The sequence below is a fragment of the Nomascus leucogenys genome, chromosome 14, assembly GCF_006542625.1.
Source record: "Nomascus leucogenys isolate Asia chromosome 14, Asia_NLE_v1, whole genome shotgun sequence".
NCBI classification, from domain to species: Eukaryota; Metazoa; Chordata; class Mammalia; order Primates; family Hylobatidae; genus Nomascus; species Nomascus leucogenys.
Window position 1 is genome coordinate 7,137,835 of NC_044394.1, and position 20,138 is coordinate 7,157,972.

General features: G+C 51.7%; 1 protein-coding gene across 3 annotated transcripts in view; it reads left to right on the forward strand.

Moving 5' to 3' along the window:
- Positions 1 to 20,138, forward strand: part of MSI2 (musashi RNA binding protein 2) — a 429,839-nt gene that overhangs the window by 378,824 nt on the left and 30,877 nt on the right. For all 3 annotated transcript variants that reach the window (XR_004033315.1, XM_030827590.1, XM_030827589.1), the window contains exon 11: positions 18,278 to 18,340. Coding sequence is in view for 2 of the 3 variants with exons in the window: in XM_030827590.1 (XP_030683450.1) it covers positions 18,278 to 18,340 (63 nt within the window). In the remaining variant the exon portion in view is untranslated. The remainder of the gene's footprint in view (positions 1 to 18,277; positions 18,341 to 20,138) is intronic.

Below are 20,138 nucleotides of genomic sequence, written 5' to 3' on the forward strand. Positions count from 1 at the left end.
GGCTAGCCAAGGGAGAGAGAAGCAGTGATAAGACCAATTGAACATCATGAGACAGGCACTTCACTAGAGAGAGGGAAGCTCTGGCCAGGCGTAATGGCTCACGCCTATCATCCCGACACTTTGGGGAGGTCGAGGCGGGTGGATTGCCTGAGGTCAGGAGTTCAAGACCAGCCTAGCTAACGTGGTGTAACCCCATCTCTACTAAAAATACAAAAAATCGCCCGGTGTGGTGGCAGGCATCTGTAGTCCCAGCTACTTGGGAGGCTGAGGCAGGAGAATCGCTTGAGCCTGGGAGGCGGAGGTTGCAGTGAGCCGAGGTCGCACGGTTGCACTCCAGCCTGGGTGACAGAGTGAGACTCTGTCTCAAAAAAAAAAAGAGAAGCTGTCTATGCTGTAAGGGTGCAAGGGTGGGCCGCTTGCCCAGAGTGCCCTCTAGAGAAGGTGACACCAGAACTGGGTCTCAAAAAGCCAAATAGAATTAGCCAGGTAAAGAAGGAAAGGAAGTATATCCCAGACAGAGAAATGACATGCTTAGACATTGAATCAGATAGTTTTAAGAAAGAAGAGAAACACAAAAGTAATAAAACACAAAATAATAATGGACTAAACAAAATAAGAACTCATTTATCTCTCATGTAAAAGAAGCCTGGATGTGGCTCCATGATACTCATGGTCTGGGTTTCTTCTCTAATCTCATTCTATTCTCTGCAGCATAAGACTCCACCTCATAGTCTAAGAAGGCTGCTCAAACTCCAGCCATCACATATTCATCCCCGAAGAATATATCTCTTCCCTTTAATAATGCTTCCTGTAAGTCATGCAGGACATTTTGCTTAGATCCCATTGGTCAGAAGTTGGTCACGTGACCAGTTTCAGCTGCCTGGAAACCTCAGAGGTGTCTTTTTTCCAGGTAGCCATGTGCTCAGATAAAAATAAAGGATTTTGGTACTAAAAAAGAAGAGTGGGACGGCTACTAGTAGACACTTGGCAATTTCTGCTACATACCTGAGAGAGGAGACATTGCAGGTGCCAGGGCTTGTGAGTAGTTCAGTGCACAGGGAGCTTGCAGAAGCATCTTGGGTGGGAGGAGAACTACAAGGCTGGAGCCATGGTGGGCCTCCTGAGTCAAGTTTAGGAAGTTAAATTTGATCCCCAAAGCACGTGAAGTACTTGGAGATGATTTCACATAGAGAAGTGGTGCGGTCGAACTTCCATAGCGAGTCAGAGGAGTTTGGAGAAGTGGGGTCCATGAGGGTGAGTCTGGAGGATTGTCCCTTCTCTCTGCACCCCATCTCCTCTCTGCCTCATCCTCTCTTGGCTCCATCCCTCTCTCCCTGCCTGGGGCTGGCTGGTGGTTCTTTGAGCCCTGCAGTTCTATGCAGTTCTATGGCCCTAACCGCCAAAAGGCCTCTGGGCCGGTATTTTGGCAACCAACAGTAGCCTCAGCCACAGAGCACTCGGGGTGGCCAGGAGGCCAAGCTAACATGTCATGGCTTGGTGCTGAAGCCTCCCTCCCAGGATACTGTGTGCAAACGGCAGGGGCAGCGCAGCTGCCCAGGCAGGGAGACCCTTTCCCAGCCTGCTGAGCTTGAACTCGGGTTATAAAAGTGCCAGTTTGTGCTCCTACCTCTTCAGCAACGGAAAACAGGTTTGCTCTCGGGTGCTGATGCTGACTGATGAGCACTGACTTCAGAATGATGTTGAGGCCAAGTCCTAGCTCAGCAGAAAGGACGGCTGTGATTAGCGATGTGGCCGATTGCTGCACCAGGAAGGACTCACGGCCTGTCTGCCATGTAGCTTGCCTTCTGTATTCCTGTCCAATGATGGTTCTTCGGTGCCAGGTGATTTTCCGTCACTCTAAAAGATACACGGGGGAGTGGGGAGGGTTGGTGTCTGAGGAGAGGCATATGCTGGCTCAGGGCTATCCTGTTGCCCTGGAGGGAAGCTGCTGTAGTCCATTGTCTGTAGGGCCTGCTTGCAAGGTAAGCTCCGGTCAGGTCATCAGGTCTTTGAGCAAAGGCAGAGGCTTGTGGTCTGTCTTAGCCTGAGGGGTAGGGGTAGGGCTTCGATGTGGAAATCAGAGTGAAGGGAGTCCAAGTTCTCAGGAGGTGGAGGAGCTGGCGTAAGCAAGGTGACCGAGAGAGAAGCCTTGGCCATAGGCAAGGGGCTGCATCCTGAACCTGCTGTCACCCACCTGCCAGATCTGTCTGGTCAGTGACATTTTGCAAAACATTCAAAAATGCTGCAGCTGCCATGCTCAAGGCCTAGGACCCTGGCTGGGAGTGGTAACCTGGGCCACCGGGGGGAGCAACTTCAGAGCCCTTCCATCCACCCCCTCCTCTAGCCCACCCAAGTGGCAGAGACCTCTGTGGTCAGTCCCCACTCAGGACAGGCGAGACCCCGGGGTGCACTCAGGGAGCTGCCTCCTGCCTTGGCATCTTCTGTGTCCTGCTCTTTCTGGCCTAGTTCAGTGAGAGCACAGAGCCCCCCTCCCCAGGCTCTGTAATCTTGTCTGCGGAGGCGATTCCAGGCTTGCCTGGATGGCCCCTCATTTTCCTGTAAGTTGAAACTCCCTCTTTCCTCCTGCTTAAGTTTTTAAGGGGCTCTTTCCTCATCTCCTGCCCCAGAAATGCCCTCAATGGGACCCCTGACAGACCCTCAGGCTCTGCCTGGTGCAGTGCTTCTGGTTGGCTTCCAGAATGGAGCCCAACCAGTGAGCAATGGCTGGTTTCTTGCTAGTAGGGAAACAGATCTTGAAATATCAAGACGGGCCAGTCGGTTTCCCAGGTAGGCTGCCATAAGCATGGACTCATGCGTCCAAGGACCCCAGCTAAATATTGCAGCACTGTAAACAGAAATGCTCCCTGTCAAGAAAAGCCCTCCTGACGCAGCAGCCCCCACACATCTGTCTCATCACCAGCCCTCTAATCTGAACATCCCTTCAGCCCTCCAGCCTCGTCTCTAGGGATTACCCTTTCCCCGATTAGATCCACAGCCAGATTTCGAATCACAAGCCAGCTCCCTCATGGCCAGCCCACCCCTGCGCCACCTGTCCGTCCCTATGTATACTTGGGGCTTATCCTCTCGTTTGAATATTAAAGGCAAGCTCAGTCAGGAAAGCATGTCTGCTGCTTTAAAAGAAGACAGAGAAGTAAAATTCGGTGGCACACCCCAAACCCAGACCGGCCGCGGTACGAGGCTCGTCGGGGCTGTGGATATGTTGCCACGTTCCTCCCTCGGCGTGGAAAATCAGGAGTTGACTCTATTCCCAGATGAAAGCAGAGCACGGTGCCTAATAGGCACTTAATAAACGTTTGCAGAAATGAATTGGAGCAATCTGAATTGACGAGAATTGTGGGTTTCACTTTCGATCAGCTTTCTGTGCCTCTTGAAGCTCCTCTGCATAAATAAAGGGAAATGTGACTAAGTGAGCGCTCGGCTCCCCATGGCAAAGCCCAGAGCCCCGTGTCCTCAGGCAGGAAGCCAGGATACTGAGTTCTTGCCCTTAGCTTGCCAGGAAAATAAGGCCAGCTCTAGGCCTCGGTTTCCCCATCTATCAAATCGGGCTATTGATCCTTCCTCACAGGTTGTTGAGAGAGTTAGTGGCACCGAGAATGATCTAGTGCTTTAGAAAAGGTTAGTGTCATGACCAAGGAGGGCAGCCCGGCCCAAGGAGCAGAGGGCCCCACTAGCTATGGCAGGATGGCAGCAGCTACAGTGACGGAGGCTGCAGGTGACCCTACACCTCGTCCTCTGTGGACTGAGGCCCCGTGCCCACCAGATCTCATTTTCCTCCACTCCCCACCTGCTTAGGTCTCTGTACCACCAGCCTTATAAAGTCCCCATTAAGTCTGCTAGCAGAAACTTAATCACCTTTCTTCAAGCCCTTCAGTTTTCATTTCCATCAGCAAAAACAAGTGAAAGGCTGCAACTTAAAAAACAAAGCAACAACGAAAAACAGAAAATTACTCAGCATGTGAAATTCTAGGCAAAGGGCAGTGCCAGGCCTGAGGTTCGGGTAGCTGGTGCCTTCTGGCAGCCAAGGACAAAGCAGAAGGCAAAGATGTGTCCCCCACCCCCTCCTCTCCAGGCTGAAAGGAATCCTGCACAGAGACTTTTTTGCAGACCCCAGGTCAGCTTGTATCCCCTGCCCCTGAGAGACCCCAGCCAGCTGGGTCACTGCCTCTGCTCTCTGTCTCTTCAGCTGGGGCAAAGGCACATTCTCTGCAGAGAGCTGGAGACAGTCATCAGCACCCGACCCGAGACAGGGCCTCCTGGGGCACAAGTTGCTGAGCAAGGGTGCAAGGAATTCAGAGCCTGAAGGAGCGTCCCACGTGCGGCCAGATGTGTTCCTGAGTGATTGGAGCAGCTGCACAGGGTACAGAGGGAGCCGTTGACTCTGCCGGACAGCCTTCAGGAAGGGGCAAAAACTTAGTCCATTCTGGTGACTGTAATAGAACACCATAGACTGAGTTGCTTATAAACAACATAAATTGGCCAGGCACAGTGGCTCACTCCTGTGATCCCAACACATTGGGAGGCCAAGGTGGGAGGATTGCTTGAGGCCAGGAGTTTGAGACCAGCCTGGGCAACATAGCGAGACTGTGTCTCAACAAAATATTTAAAAAATTAGCCAGGCACGGGGGCACACACCTGAAATCCCAGCTACTTGGGAGGCTGAGGCGGAAGGATCACTTGACCCCAGAAGTTCAGGGTTATAGTGAGCTGTGATTGTGCCACTGCATTCCAGCCTGGGTGACAGAATGAGACCCTGTCTCAAAAAAAGAAAACATAAAGTTATATTTCTCACAGTTCTGGAGGCTGGGAAGTCTAAGATCAAGGTACCAGCAGATTGGACATCTGGTGAGGACTACTTCCTGGTTCGTAGACTGCCATTTTCTTGCTCTGACCTTACATGGTCAAAGAGGTGGCCAGCTCTCTGGGGTCTCTTTTATAAGGGCGCTAATCCCGATCATGAGGACTCCACCCTCATGACCTAATCACCTTCCAAAGGCCCCACCTCCTAATATCATCACCTTGAGAGCGAGGATGTCAACATATAAATTTTGGCAGGGACATAAACATTCAGACCATAGCGGGCAACATCCGAGCCGAGTTTTGGAGCACACACAGAAGTTCGCCAGGCAGATGATGAGGGAGGGTATTCCACCTCGAGGGCCAGCAGGAAGCCCAAACGCATGATGTGTCTTCCCTCCCTCGCATTCCTGCCTCCATGGATTCCCCTTCTGGGCAGAGACTGTCCTAGTACTTGGGCTGAGACAGCTGGACAACAGGTTTTGGCATTGGGAAGCCAGTGCCACTCTTCTCAGACCCAGGGAATCCCGGACACATGCTTTGTGAGCCAGGGATGCTGACCCCACCTGTGCCATAGAAGGCTGTTCCCCTGCTGGGGCCTTTATGCATATGGCTGTGCAGCCCCAGTGGGCTCTGGATGCCAGCTGGCCAGGGCTGGCTGCCTTTGAGGTGGGAAAGGGAGAGGCAAGTTTAGCCTCCTGTTCCTTCCACTGAGGCCCTGCTGCCCCACCCTGAGTCTGGGCAGGTGCTTGGCTGCCCCCAGGGCACTCCTGGTTTTGCAGGGAAAGGTCTGAGGCCAGCCTCACAGTTCCCTTAGTGGTACGTGCTTAGGGATTCTACGGGCTTTCTCCTGAACCCCAGGACCAGCTTTGAAGGTGCTGGGATTCAGGTAAGGCCAGGAGCGCCTCTCCCCATCCCCCTGTGTCTGTCCTGCCTCCTCCACCCATCCATCTCTCCATCCTTCCTTTAGGTGTTTAGCATATAGTCACCAAGCACTATGTCACAGGCCCTGCCCTGGATGCGGGGGACACAGTGGTGAATGAGAGGTGGGCCTCTGCCTGCTCATTGGGAACAGAGCAGCAAACAGGATTCCACTCTGGCGGAAGGACCCAGGAAGGCTCCTCTGGTCCAGCCCCTCCTAGAGGAGGTGGGGGGAGCTGGACAAGACCCTGTTTCGAGGGCAGCACATCAGGGCAGGAGGGCACTGGGAACCATCAGTCCAGCTGACCAGCACAAGCACTGGGGCTCCAGGCTCCACATTCATGCCTGTGGTGACCACCTCACAGGGCGATGGCCACCCCAGCTGCTTCTCCCTGGCCCTCCACAAGCTCTTGCCTCCTGCTGTCAGAGTAACCCACCAGAGTTAAGCTTGCACTTCAGATAAGACATACCCCATCACTCACAAGCGAATTATCAATGTTATCTATTAAAGCCCTTTGGATGCAAAATGCCATGTAAATTAATAGGATTTTAGAATAGGAAGGCACCAAAGGGACTTCTCAGCTCCGCTACAGTTATTACCTTGGGCAATAATAATAAAAATAGAAATAAATGTTATTATTCCACTTACCAAGCAACAGATAACCGTGCTGAGCGCCCAACGCCATCATCTCACTGAATCACTGATCTTCACTACGGCCCTAGGAGGAGGTATCATTAACTGGGTTTTACAGAGCAGGAAAAGGAGGCAGAGAGGGAAGTTACGTAACTTGTCTTGGGTCCAACAACTAGTAAGTGTGGGGAATGGGATTTTAACCACCGTTGTGTACTATTTTATTTAACCTCTCTGGACCTAGAATTCTTCATCTATTAAATGGGAATAGCAATGTCTTCCTTGTAGTGTTGTAGCAAGGACTCACTGAGATGATGCAGGGACACTCTGTGGCCATGAAAAGTGCTCAGATGGTGGCTGCTATTGTGTTATCATTAGTGTAATGACTATTTTCTCATCATCAAAGCCAAGCTCTTCATTTTACAGGTGAGGAAAGTAAGGAATAGAGAAGGCCGTCCTCCCATCCACCTTTTCAACAAGGGCTAGAGTGTGGTGGTATAAACTACTGGCTGTTGACATTTTTAGATATTTCTGTACTAGCTGGTAAATGGCTGCTGCCCTGAGCCAAAGTGCCTCCCCCCGATGCTGGGCTCTCCCCTGAGACTCCCTGACTGCTCCACAGTCTACCAGTAAAAGGGTTGGTGCCCAGCATGGCAGTGTCTGCCCTTCAGCATCTGAAACTTCGTCATCAGGAGGCAAAAGTGGTGGAGCATCGAGGGGAGGGAATTTAAGATCACAGATGTTCATCTACTCACTGAGCTAGTGATGGGGCCAAAGTAGGAAACCTGGAGTTTTTCAGCAAAAAAAAGTCGGAGCACTCAAGACTTGAGCGTTTGCTGTCCTGGTCGGCAGAGGTGAGGGCCACTGGATTGGGGTTTAGGATCCTGCTGTGGTGGATTCATTGAAAAAGCCCATATGATATGAAGCTGGGGAGAAAGCAGGCATGGAGAAGGAACCCAAAGAGAGTGTAAGATTTCAGAGTCTCAGCAAGAGACCCTGTTGGAAGGAAGCAAAACTGTGACTCTCTCTGGCAGGTGGGTGTCTGAAGTTTTGGGTACAGGGAGAAGTGTAAAAAGCATCGGAACAGGGAACTGGAAGGATCAATGGTCAGAACATTCGTAGTTTGTCCTGACACCCATTGGTGGTAGATGAGAGAGTGGCTCAAAAGCAGAAATTGCCGTTGTTATGAGAAGTTAGGGAAGAGGAGGGTGTGATTGGGAGGAAAAACTCTCAAGATAGTTTGTTGATGCCTCTTTTGAAGCTAGAATCCCTTCACTTTGAAGGTCTCAGTCTGGGTCTCAGAAAGACAGGCAGACAGATGTTTGTTCTGTGGGGAAGTAGGTGTCCCTGGCCTATTGAGGAGCCACAGGCTGCTGGCACAGGGTAGCAAGGGCTGGCTTTGGAATGAACTCCATGTGGACATTCTCTCCCTTGAAGTCCTGCTGGCCAGAGAGCGACGCTGAACCAAGTGTCCTTGTGGGGCTGGGGGCCGGCATCAGAGCCCTTGTAATGTGTCAGCCATTCCTGATGCTAGCTGTCTGGCCAGCACTGCAGCAAAATGCACATCATCCCCAAGGCCCTGGATGGTCAGGCCAATGATGCCTGAAGCTGGAACTCTCTAGGGCCTCTGAAGTCAGGGATCTGTCCCCTGCCTCCACATCAATGGGTAGTAACTAGAAAGAATTACCTGTGTCTTGGTCATGTGTCCAGGGCCCAGCTCAGTAGTTTTTTTTTAACTGAATTGAGTCAAAGTGATGAGACCTTTTGGGGGTAGGTCAAGATCATAGCTATGGCAATACCTCCATTTTCTTTCTCTCTTGCCACTTGATCTTGGAGAAAAGGATTCATTGGAATGGCCACTCCTACACTCCCATCTTTGAGGACTGAGTCTTCTGAGTGCTGTCTCTATCTTCAAGTGGCATTTGGTGTGGCCACGCCCAGGTCCTGGAGCTCAGCTAGAAGACCCTAGAGCAGACACAGCCAATGCCTGTTTCCAAGCTAGAGGGGTCCAAAGCACAGGTCCCCCACCTTCTTCCTGGAAGAGTTAGCCACGGCCTCCTTTAGCCCAGGCCCAGCTTACCATTAGCCAGTTGTATCTCCTTGAGCAGTTGATCGGTGTGCAGCCTGTCCTGGGACCCCAGTCCTATAAATAGAGCCCCTTTGCTGTCCACAGCTAGCAAATCTAAGCTCCATGAGGGCAGAGCCTGTGTGTTGTTCACTGCTATGATTCCAGTGCTTAGAACTGAGCTTGGCCTGCAGCAGGCACTCAGTATTCACTGGGAGGGCACAGGGCTGAGAATGGGTCTTGAGTTATCAGTTCTGCTGCAGCTCATTGCGGAAGTTCTGGGTGAGTGCAGGTACTGAATGCTAGGCCCCAGCCCTCTTTGGGGAGTGATTCAGGGGTAGAACGGGCCCAGGGAGAAGGATACTGGGCCAGAAGCCCCCAGATAGAGCTTTCTGCTTCCTGCCCCCTGAGAGAGTCGCAGGACACAGACTACCTACTGCAGGGTTCTGAGCTCCAGCTGCAAGTGGGAATCCCCAGGAGAGCTTTGGCAGTTTCTGTTGCCCTGGTTGCACCACAGACAGATTATATCAGAATCTCTGGAGGTAGGGCCCAGGTTGTATTTTTCAAGCTCCACAGGGGATTTCTGGGTGCAGCCCAGGTTGAAAAGGTACCCTGCTGGAAGAGGGGAGGCAGGAGGAATTTCCGTGGAATTCGGCTGTGGGCCTGGAACACCCCCTACGGGTGGGATGAAAATGCCCCCTCTCAGAGAGACTGGGGGCGGGCGTGAGCTCTCCCTCCGCAGCCCAAGACACCACGTTCTGTTGTGGAGAGAGGCTGAGATTGAGACCAAAGCCTATTCTCGAGCTGCAGAATCTGTTTGCCAAAAACAAGATCCAGTGTTGCGAAGGGCCCTGCTGTGGGCGGGCGGGGAAGGGTCTCTCCCTATTCCTGGTCCTCTGCTGGGTCAGTGGGGTGGGACAGGTGCTCCACTGTGTTTCCTGAGTGCTTCCCAGTTGCAGGGAACCTGCGGACAGACACACACCTTCTCTGTTTCATAATGGACCATTCGGGGCCAGTGATGCATATTACAGCTCCTGGCTGGGCCCCCTGGTTCCGCACTTGCCTCTTCTGAGAATTTCTTTGTTGCTTCCCAAGGGTGCTGCCTAACTTCTATTTTATGCTTCCACAAACCCATTCACCCGGTCAGAGGTGTCCTGACAGAAACACTTTCTGAAACTTCAACGAAGGTTTGACATTGCGATGCACCTTCCTTATAGTCCTATCCGTCTGAAGAGTTACATCCATATCTTTTTTAAAATTAAGCTAAACAGCAACTGTATTAAACATTATCTGGGGCACTTTTGTGCCATCCCTGTGTTTTAGGAACTAACACCCTTAGGGCTCTTGACTGCAGGACCTCTCTCCTTTAGGCAACAGGACCAACCTGAGCCGCCAACCTCTCACCCTTCCCAGCAGACAGGCCTGGCCTTCGCATTTGGCCCCTCTCCAGAGGGACAGATGACAGGTTCCACGTGCCTGTCATTTTCCCAGCTGCAGCTGAGGGCGAGGCATTTCTAGGCCATACACTCACTCCCCAGCACCCCCTTCGCCAACCAGCAGCCGCAACCTTCTCTGTCTAGGGGTCCCCATGGGAGTGATGTGTTGGTACCCTTGGGAATGTCAGGCTTTCTCCCAAAAATATGTGTTTAAAACAGATTCCTATTTTAAATGCCAAGGACGCCAGGGTAAGTTTTTTTTTTTTTTTTTCCAAATGGAAATACATCTTCCTTCAAATCAAAATGTGACAATCTGATCATGTAAGTGTGTCCCTTTGGTTATCAATTGTTCGTCCTCTCTGCACCCCTCTCTTCTGATCTGAGTCCCTTGGTCCTCCCACTCCAAACATGTGCCATCCACCTTTTTTCCACTCTTGCCCCTTTGCAGCCTCCAGCCACTGTCTTTCTCTGCACAGAAGTCAGGGCTGTGGATTTCCTTGAAAAGAACCAGCCCTGTCGCATCAGGCTGGTCTGCCCAGGAGGTGGGAGCATCCTGGGCCAGCCAGGATGACAGATGGCGGTGTTTCCAAACTCTCATAGGACATGTTTCCTACATTCTGGGTGACAGTTTCTTCTTTTGGTTGCTTATTTTTTAGTGTTTGGATTCGGTGAAGCAACATTGGGTTTAGCCAAGAACGTTTGAACCATCTATAGAAATTGCTGCTGGAGAGATGCAGGCGTGCTGGGGAAGGGGGTGGAGAGTGCTTTAAGTAAGCACAACATAGGAAAAATTGTTTCATAATGGACCATTCGGGGCCAGTGATGCATATTACGAGAGAGTCTTTTATAAAGATTCCCCTTAATCACACCTATTGGAGCCAGAAGGAGCCTCAGAATTCTCTCATCTCCTCCTTTGAGAGAGGCACAGAGAGGCCACTGACTCATCCAAGGTCACAGAAATAAGTAGCAACTGGGTCAGAACCATACCCCAGGCAGTCCACTCCCAGACCAGTATCTTCTCAGACCAAGAAGGGGAGAGGAGGCAAAGAAAAGGGTTCATGACGTAATACTCCCCAGCCCATGGGACAGAGGGCAGTATGCTTTCAGTGGTAACTAAAAACGAAGACCCCAAAGCTTTCTCTAAATCAAGGGTTCTCTGCCTACACTGTGCATCAGAATCATCTGGAAGGCCTTTAAAAGACACAGAGACCCGTGTCCCACCCGATTCTGTGGGCAGGGTTGGGGCCAGGGTTAAAGCTCCTCCAGGCTGGACTGAGACCACTGCACTGAGTGGAGACATCGCATTGGCTCTCACAGGGGACCAGCCACAAGAGTTAGCGCCACCCCTGTATTCTCAGGAGCCCCTTTGCTTCTGCAAAGTGGAGGGACTGGCAGACTGAAGATGTGTGCCACAAATTTACTTTTTTACAACCTTGGGCTGTACACTGGGGTCATCTGGGAAGTTTTTTTGGTTTTTGTTTTTTGTGGTTTTTTTTTGAGACAGAATCTGGCTCTGTCACCCAGGCTGGAGTCTAGTGGCACAACGTTGGCTCACTGCAACCTCCGCCTCCTGGGTTCAAGTGATTGTCGTGCCTCAGTCTCCTGAGCAGCTGGGATTAAAGGTGCCCACCACCACGCCTGGCTAGCTTTTTTTTTTAATTTTTAGTAGAGACAGGGTTTCACCAGGTTGGCCAGGCTGGTCAGGACTCCTGACCTCAGGTAGTCCTCCCGCCTCAGCCTCCCAAAGGCATGAGACACCACACCTGGCCCTGGGAAGCTTTTACCCAGTGCCGAGACTGCTCGGCAGACCAAGTAATCAGAATCGCAGGGGTGGGACCTAAAAGTCTGCATTTGTTAAAGCTTCCCAGGTGGGTCCAGTGTGCAACCAGGGTTGAAAATCAGCACCCATACAGAGCAGGGCGCTCCCATTTGTCATAGCTGTGTCCCATCTGCTGGATGAATCATGCCCCGGACCCCTCCAGGGGTGTTGCTTGTGCCCCCACTGGGGTGGAGGATCGTGGGACTAGGGAGGCTGCTTCTTGTAGGTAGTGTTGCCTTTCAGCTGCAGTTTACCCAGAGCAGTGACTCCCAGCCCATACCCTCATCCACGGTATCAGAGCATCCTGACCATCATCAACTGATGCTCATTGACAGTCTTCTGTGGGGAAGACTCTGGGCTAGGTCCTAAGTGGGACATGTGACTGAGTCCCTGCCCTAGAAGAGTTGGTCACCCAGCAAGAGAAATAAGATATACACACAAAAATAACTGTGCTTAGGTAAGGAAGAAGCTGGTAAGTGCCAGAGAAGCAATAAAAAGTAAGTGTGGCATCATATCATCCTCAAAAAATCCCCAAAACCCAAAAGTACCATTGACTTCTAATTTGCACTAGATCATCACAACTCCAAAAAGTCCAGCAAAGTGTCTCATCCACTGTCAGCAGGTTGGTGACATCTTTCACTTAGATGAGTCACTAACCCCAGAGCTGCGTTAGCATCAACCTCAGAGGAGTTGGGTTTATCATCCTCCTCCCCGCAGACAAGCTCAAGCAGGGTCTGAGATGAAGAGACTTTAGAGGTCGTCTTGCCCAACCTCCTTGCAACAGAGAAAAGTTACATAGGGCCCAAAAAAGTGAAGTGTCATGTCCAATTGCACAGCAAAGCAGGGACAGCCAGGGCTGAAGGCTGGGCTTTGAGGCCAAGCCGGGTGATTCTTCTGTTATCCCACTCGAAGGGCAGAGGAACTCCATTCTAGCAAGAATGAGTCTTCGAGTCTGACTCACATTAAACATGACGGTTCCTACAAGCCGTGGCCCCTGTTCATGCCTGGAATTCCACCATTAGTGCTTCTTTCTTTTTTACCCAGGCATCCTCTTTTTGAATATAAGGTTCCCAAACAGGAGGGGCATAACACATTCCTAGTACCTAAGTTCCAGGTGGTCAACCTATAGCTCTCAGACCCTCTGAGATTTGATCAGCAAAATGATTTTCTCTTTTCTGCTGGATTTACTAACATATGGTAGGTATTAAGCCACTAGGGTCATGCCTGACCCCTTGGCCCAGTTGTCATTGTTAGAGCTAAACAGAATGTGTATTCTAATTTTGAGCTACGTTAGCTCCATTAAAATTATGCTATGAAGTTGGAATATTATGAAGGATACCAGACCACTGTAATCAATAAGAAATTCAGGCCCGGCACGATGGCTCACACCTGTAATCCTAGCATTTTGGGAGGCCAAGGTGGGCAGATCACCTGAGGTCAGGAGTTCAAGACCAGCCTGGCCAACATGGTGAAACCTCGACTCTACTAAAAATACAAAAAAAAAAAAAAAATAGCCAGGAGTGGTGGCACACACCTGTCATCCCAGCTACTCGGGAGGCTGAGACATGAGAATTGCTTGAACCCTGGAGGCAGAGGTTGCAGCAAGCCACGATTGCACCACTGCACTCCAGCCTGAACATCAGAGTGAGACTCTGTCTTAAAAAAAAAGTAAAGGAGAAAGAAAGAAATTCAGGCCCCCTGTGTGCTTACTACCAGCTGACCATGGCTCCTACCTTGGAGACAGTGGAACACCCCTGCCTGGAGAAGAGTCCTGTCTTGAAGACAGGGCTGATGGCTGGACAGAGACCTGGTAGGCCTCATCACAATGGCAGCTGTCACCAACTTTTTTTTTCTTTTTTTTTTCTTTGAGACAGAGTCTCACTCTGTCGCCCAGGCTGGAGTGCAGTGATGCGATCTTAGCTCACTGCAACCTCTGCCTCCCAGGTTCAAGCAATTCTCGTGTCTCCGCCTCCCAAGTAGCTGGAACAGACATGCGCCACCACACCCGGCTAATTTTTGTATTTTTAGTAGAGACAGGGTTTCACTATGTTGGCCAGGCTGGTCTTGAACACCCGACTTCAGGTGATCCTCCTGCCTCAGCCTCCCAAAGTGCTAGGATTACAGGTGTGAGCCACTGCACCCAGCCAAAGAGTGTTTGTTTGTTGTTTGTTTGTTTGTTTGTTTGAGACAGAGTCTTGCTCTCTCACCCAGGCTGGAGTGCAGTGGTGCAGTCTCGGCTCACTGCAACCTCCACCTCCCAGGTTCAAGTGATTCTCGTGCCTCAGCCTCCCAAGAAGATGGGATTACAAGCGTGTGCCACCATGCCTGGCTAATTTTTGTGTTTTTTATTTTTTATTTTTATTTATTTATTTATTTATTTTTGGTAGTAACAGGTTTTTATCATGTTGGCTAGGCTGGTCTTGATCTCCTGGCCTCAAATTATCTGCCCACCTTGGCCTCCCAAAGTGCTGGGGTTACAGGCATGAGCCACCGCGCCTGGCCTAGCTCTCACTAATTAAGCTAACTCACTGCCAGGCATTCATCTAAGCACTTTGCATATATTAATCCTGCACTAAAATGGTCATCTCCTTTACAGTTGGGGACATCAAGGCAAAGAGAGCGTAAGCACCTTGCCCAAAGTCACACAGCTAGTAAGTGGCTGAGCCAGACATCGAACCCAGACAGGCTCCAGGTCTGCGTGCTCTGCTGTTTGCTGTGCTGCCCTGCCTCAGGGGGAGGAGTCTGGTGGCCCCTTCACACATTGGCCAGGGAAGCTATGTTGAGGAGGGACCCCCCCACCACCACATTTCCAGCAGTGGAGGGGTGATCATTTCCCACTCTGGGCAGTGGGGTGCTGGGCATCTGTGGGCACCCATGGACCAAGGAGCTCTGCCACAGCTTTGCTTGGCCCGAGGCCCTATGAAGAAGCCTTGAGCCCTGCCAGACCACCTGCCTGGTTCCCTGCAGTCTTCCCCCCAGCACTCTCTGCTGAGGCAGTCCCCTCCTTGATAACCCAGCCCCTGGTTTCCCAAGGAAGTAGCCTGCCGCAGATGACCCCTGCCTCCTCAGGGCCTGGGGAGAAATGCTGAAGGCAGTGCCACAAGGCCACTCTGCCAGGCGTCTCTCCCCTGCATTTCCCAGCCCTCGCAAGTCCAGCCCCAGAGGGTTGTTTCTACCAGGGGCCTCCTGGTCCTCAGGCCCCTCCTGTGTCCTGTGAAGGGCCTGTCCTGGAGACAGCCTGTGCCCTCCGTCACCACAGCCTTAGGCTCAGGCCACCAGGATGTTTCTTTGGCCTCTGGCAGCCCCAGCGGGAGTGCCCCTAGTCCACCCAACACATGCACAACACACATGTACTCAACACAACACACACACCATACATACACTCAACACACACATCCACATACACCCAACACATGTACACAATACATACACTCAACACACACACATCCACATACACCCAACACATGTACACATACATACACTCAACACACAACACACCCAATACATACACTCAACACACACATCCACATACACCCAACACATGTACACAATACATACACTCAACACACAACACACCCAATACATACACTCAACACACACATCCACATACACCCAACACATGTACACAATACATACACTCAACACACAACACACACACCCAATACATACACTCAACACAGACATCCACATACACCCAACACATGTACACAATACAAACACACAACACACACACCCAATACATGCATACGCTCAACACACACATCCACATACACCCAACACATGTACACAATACATACACTCAACAAACAACACACACACACAACACATACATACACTCAACACACATCCACATACACCCAACACATATACACAACACATAACACACATGTACTCAACACACACATCCATACACCCAACACGTGTACACAACACATTCAACACACATCCAATACATACAGTCACACACATCCACATACACCCAACACACATACACCCAACAAACACACATTACACACACACACCTGACACATGTACACTTAACACATACCCAACACACATACACTTAACACATACACACCCCACACACACACCCCTTGTATCTGTGCTTGCCCATCTCCCGCAAGCCCAGCCACCAAGAAGAGGCCTGGCCCTGGGAACTCAGTATCAGGGGCCTGTCTGCCAGGTCATATGGAAAATATATTTGGTGGGTGAGGGGTGACTGGTGAGGCTGGACGGCCTAATAGAACAGGAGGAGGATAGCAAGGAGCAGCAGAAGGGGGCCAGGAGGACCGCTGTGCAGGATGCTGGTGCAAGCTCCATCCCTTCCCCACCAGGAGGCTCCCAAGGGGCTAAACCAGGTTTTGGCAAGGCCCTGGTGTTTCAGATGGAGGGCACAGAGGCAGTGGGGTGGCGACTATGGAGCTGCTGCCCGTGCTGTGTGAGGGACAGACCGGGCAGCCCTGCTCCTTCGGCCCCTCTTCTCACACCCTCCCTCTCCAGGGTGGAGATGAAATTCCAGCCCTTAGCAGCGTCTGATGCTCCACCTCCTGCAGGAGCCTTTATTTGAGATTAAGGATAATGGATTTCCTTTCTTGGATAAGTTTTTTTTTTTCTTCCTCTTTCAGACTTTTTGTCCAAAATGCACTCAATTCCAGAAAATGGACCTTTTGTTAACAAGTCTTTTTATTGACTACGCTCCCCTCCCCCACTTTGTTCCTCTTTCCCCCTCCCCCAAGTCTTTCCGTGCTTCCAGGGAAACCTGCTGTTTTCAGTGCATGGTAAGGAGTGCAAAGGAATGACTTGCCTGCATCCTCTCCCTCCAGCATCCCCTGGGCCTTGCTCTTAACAGCAGCAGAAGCCTGGGTGTCCTGGGGGTTGGGACAGAGAGAAATAACTTGACTTCTTCCTTACGTTTCTTCAGCAATTTCTGCCAGGACCCTCATCTTCAGAAATCTAGATCCTGCCTGGAAGAAATGGGGAGAGGACTTGGTTGGGGGTCCCTTCCTTGGTCTCCCCCTGGGTTCCTTGCTGCCTTCTGGGGAAGGGAGGGCCTCCAGTCACCATGCATGGTCTCCATGGGAGCTTGGAGACCTGCAGCCAGGGACAACCATACATTTATTTCACCTGGATCTTTCTTTTTCCCCCTTCAACAGCCCTATTACCATATTTAAATGCAAGTATGTCTCTTTTCATTGACATTTTAAGTAGCTTAGCCTGACCTTTTTAGAGTAGCATGTTCCCCTTTGAACTTCTTTCCCTTCAGTAGTACCGTGTAGCTAGGACAATAGTCTTAGTGTTTAGTGGGCTTCTAGTTTGCTCTGTTTGGGGGAGCTTTGTCTCTGCTTTCTTCCCTCCTCTGCTCCCTGCCCTTGACGGTGCATGTCTTCCTCTCGTCCTGTAGAAATTCCTTGTTTAAAAGGCTCAGTAGTTGAGCAGCCCTGTTGGGGGCTGTTTATTGAGTTTGCGGCTGGCTTCTGGCACATCATTTAAAACCACAGTGATTGGAAATGGGTCTTGGGGTCAGGCCTCCAAGCATCTGCCTGGATGGCAGAGGATGTTTGTCTTTATATGTATGGGAGTGTATCTGTATATGTCCCAGCGCAAGGCTGTGCGTGCACGTGCTGGTGGCTGAGAGACGCCCAAGGGAGGGAACTTGGCATACTTCATCTGGATTCTGCAGCTACAAGAGGTTACCTTGGCCTCCTGACTATTATTCCCGTTGCTGGGACATCCTTGCTGCCCGGTGCATTTTTAGATAGCATAAGCCTTGATCAAGAAGAACTCCAGGGACCCCTAGGAGACCCTCCAGTGCCAGCTTCATCTGGATCGTGGGACTCAGACCGAAGAGCCACATCTAAATTCCCACAAGTGCCTCAGGAGGTTGAAACACTGAGAGATCAAATAAAGCCATAGGGCTCACCCCAAATAGACCCCTGCAGCCCCGCACTCCCTTCCCTATCTGGCTCCATGTGTATGCAATCACCTGGGACCCCCAAATGCTTCACCCTCGGGCCTGGGGCTGTGATGCTGCTGACTTGATGTTTTGACAAAAGTCTGGAGTTAAAAAGGCCACGCTAACCTGCAGAGCCTTTGGAGAACAGCTGGAATTAAGCCAGCTCCCGGCCAAGGTGCGTGCTCTGTCAAGAGGCCGTCCTAAGTGCCTCCTGCCTGTGGCACGGGGCTGACCACTCTGCCGTGATCTCTGCAAGGAGCAGTGGGCCAGCCCAGCCATGCTCAGTTCTACTCAAGACAACCCCAGGGGAGCCACTGTGTCGATGCAGGGTCAACAGGGAGCTCAACCCCGCTTCTCAAGAAAATTCCTCCTACAATTCTTGAATTATTATTGTGGGCCTTCTAGAACCAGCTTCTGAGGTGACAAATGGGTGAGAATCAAACGCACCTAAGATGTTGTGCCTTCCAGAAGCCTGACAGCCACTACTCTGTGTCCCTCCCAAAAGCTGCCCTGTGAAAATCCCTTCCCACTCCTATCTTTGTGTGGAGGGCGGGGGTTGTGTGGCCCGTGACCTAGGTCTGTGCCTGGCCCTTTCAAGGATTCCTCCGTGACTCAGGCTCCTCTCTCTCCTGGCCAGGCTTCCCAGCAGCGGCTTATGGACCAGTGGCAGCAGCGGCGGTGGCGGCAGCAAGAGGATCAGGTAGGAAGGTGTATGGGACAGGCGACTCCCAGGCATGCCCCCAGTGTGCAGGGGGAGGTCAAGGCCCTGTCGGATCTGTGTGGCTGCATCTGTCCAACACCACTCTCACCACAGCCCCGGGGAGGGGGTGGACAGGGAGGCACGGGCAAGGCCTGGCCACCCAGGGCACTTGTAGTGGGGTCAGTCAGTCATGGGACTGCAAACCAAAGGCAGATTATTATTCTCTCCTTGAAAAAAAAAAACAACCTGAGTTTCTTTTTGACTTTGACCGTCCCGTCACCTGACAGCTAGCTTCGGGTACCTGTGGTCATTTCCCTCCTTGGCTTTTGCCAATTCAACAGGCTCCCTTCCTTGGGTCCCTGAGCCAGCCAGAGAAGTGCTAGGCTGTCCCCTGGGCCCCTGCTGCACTGGCAGGTGGGCTTGCTGGTCTGGCTAAACCCCCAGAGCCCCTGAAAGCAGCCATGGGGCCAGCCCTGGACCTCAGTGAATGAAGCTGCGGTTTCTGGAGCCGCTGTGCCTCCCAGACTCTTCTTAGCCAGACTCCTCAGCTCCAGATGCCAAGAGAATTGGGCTTTCTGTCCCATGAGGTTGCTCCAGTCCTTCTGTCTCCAAAGCCAACCTTTTGGAGGTCTGGAACCCCTCAAGTGACATGGGAACACTTTCCCAGCATTACCATGGGGTCAGGCCAGAGCTGGGACATGTCCAGGATGCCCGGGGTCCCTTTCGTCCCTCTCCCCAAAATGCTTTCTGCCTTCCCAGGCAAGCAGGGCTTCTGCTGTGCCCTGGGCTCCCTCCCCACCCCTGCTCCCTGAACTGAGTGGTCATGGTTTGCAGCTCTGTCCCCCCACGCCCCACGGACAGGGCTCTGGAGCACCCAGGGAACCGCCTAGTTTGATGTCACAGGGCTCTGAGGAGGGTGGGGCTGGGCAGGGTGGGGGGCTGGTGAGGGTACCAGGAAATAGAGCATTAAGAGCCCAGAGGGCAAATGCCAAGAACCCACACCCTGGGTGATGAGAATTTGGCACAGTGAGGCCCATTAGAAAACTTCAGTAAAAATCCGTTCCATGCAAACTGGCACTGCCTCAAGCTACAAAGGATCCACTCCCCCAAATCATCCCATTGGGGTTTTGTTTGGAGGGGGCTAGGGAGTTCTCAGGGGTTGCCGAGGGGCAGTTTTCCAGAGAGCTGGCAAGTGGGCAGACTGGCAGGCAGGTCCAGAGAGTGGGGCCCCCGTCCTGAGCTTCTGCTCACCACAGCCAGTGTCCAAAGGCCCCACCTTCCCTCTGGCCAGTGTCCCTCGGTCCCCCCAGCCCCGGGCCCCAGGGGCGGCGTGCACAGCTGCCTCGTGTCTCCCTGTGCCATTTGGTCTTTTAACTTCAGTGCTTTTTGGTATCATTATAAACAAGCCTCGGCCCTACCTGTGCCTGGGGTTGGGGAAAAGAGAAAAGAAAACTCTTGAGATTTTTGAGTGTTGTTGGTTGTTGTTTTCTCCGTTCAGTTTCTTTCTTTTTATAACTTGGATTATGAAACTAAACTTTAACCCAAAATTAACCCTGCCTCTCTCCCCACCCCACCCCGTTCTCCTTGACTTCATGGCAAGTTTAAAGGGCAGCATGGGGTTTTTTATGAGTCTGAGAGCCGTCTCCCACGGTCTGTGCCCCCTTCTGCCACCCTACCCTCTCATGGACCCCCAGAGCCAGGCGGGAGTCCCACCCATCCCTCTAACTCCTAACCCCCAAGGTCATCTCCAGCCACACATTTTTTTTTTTTTTTTTTCAGGATCAATGGTGTTTGATTT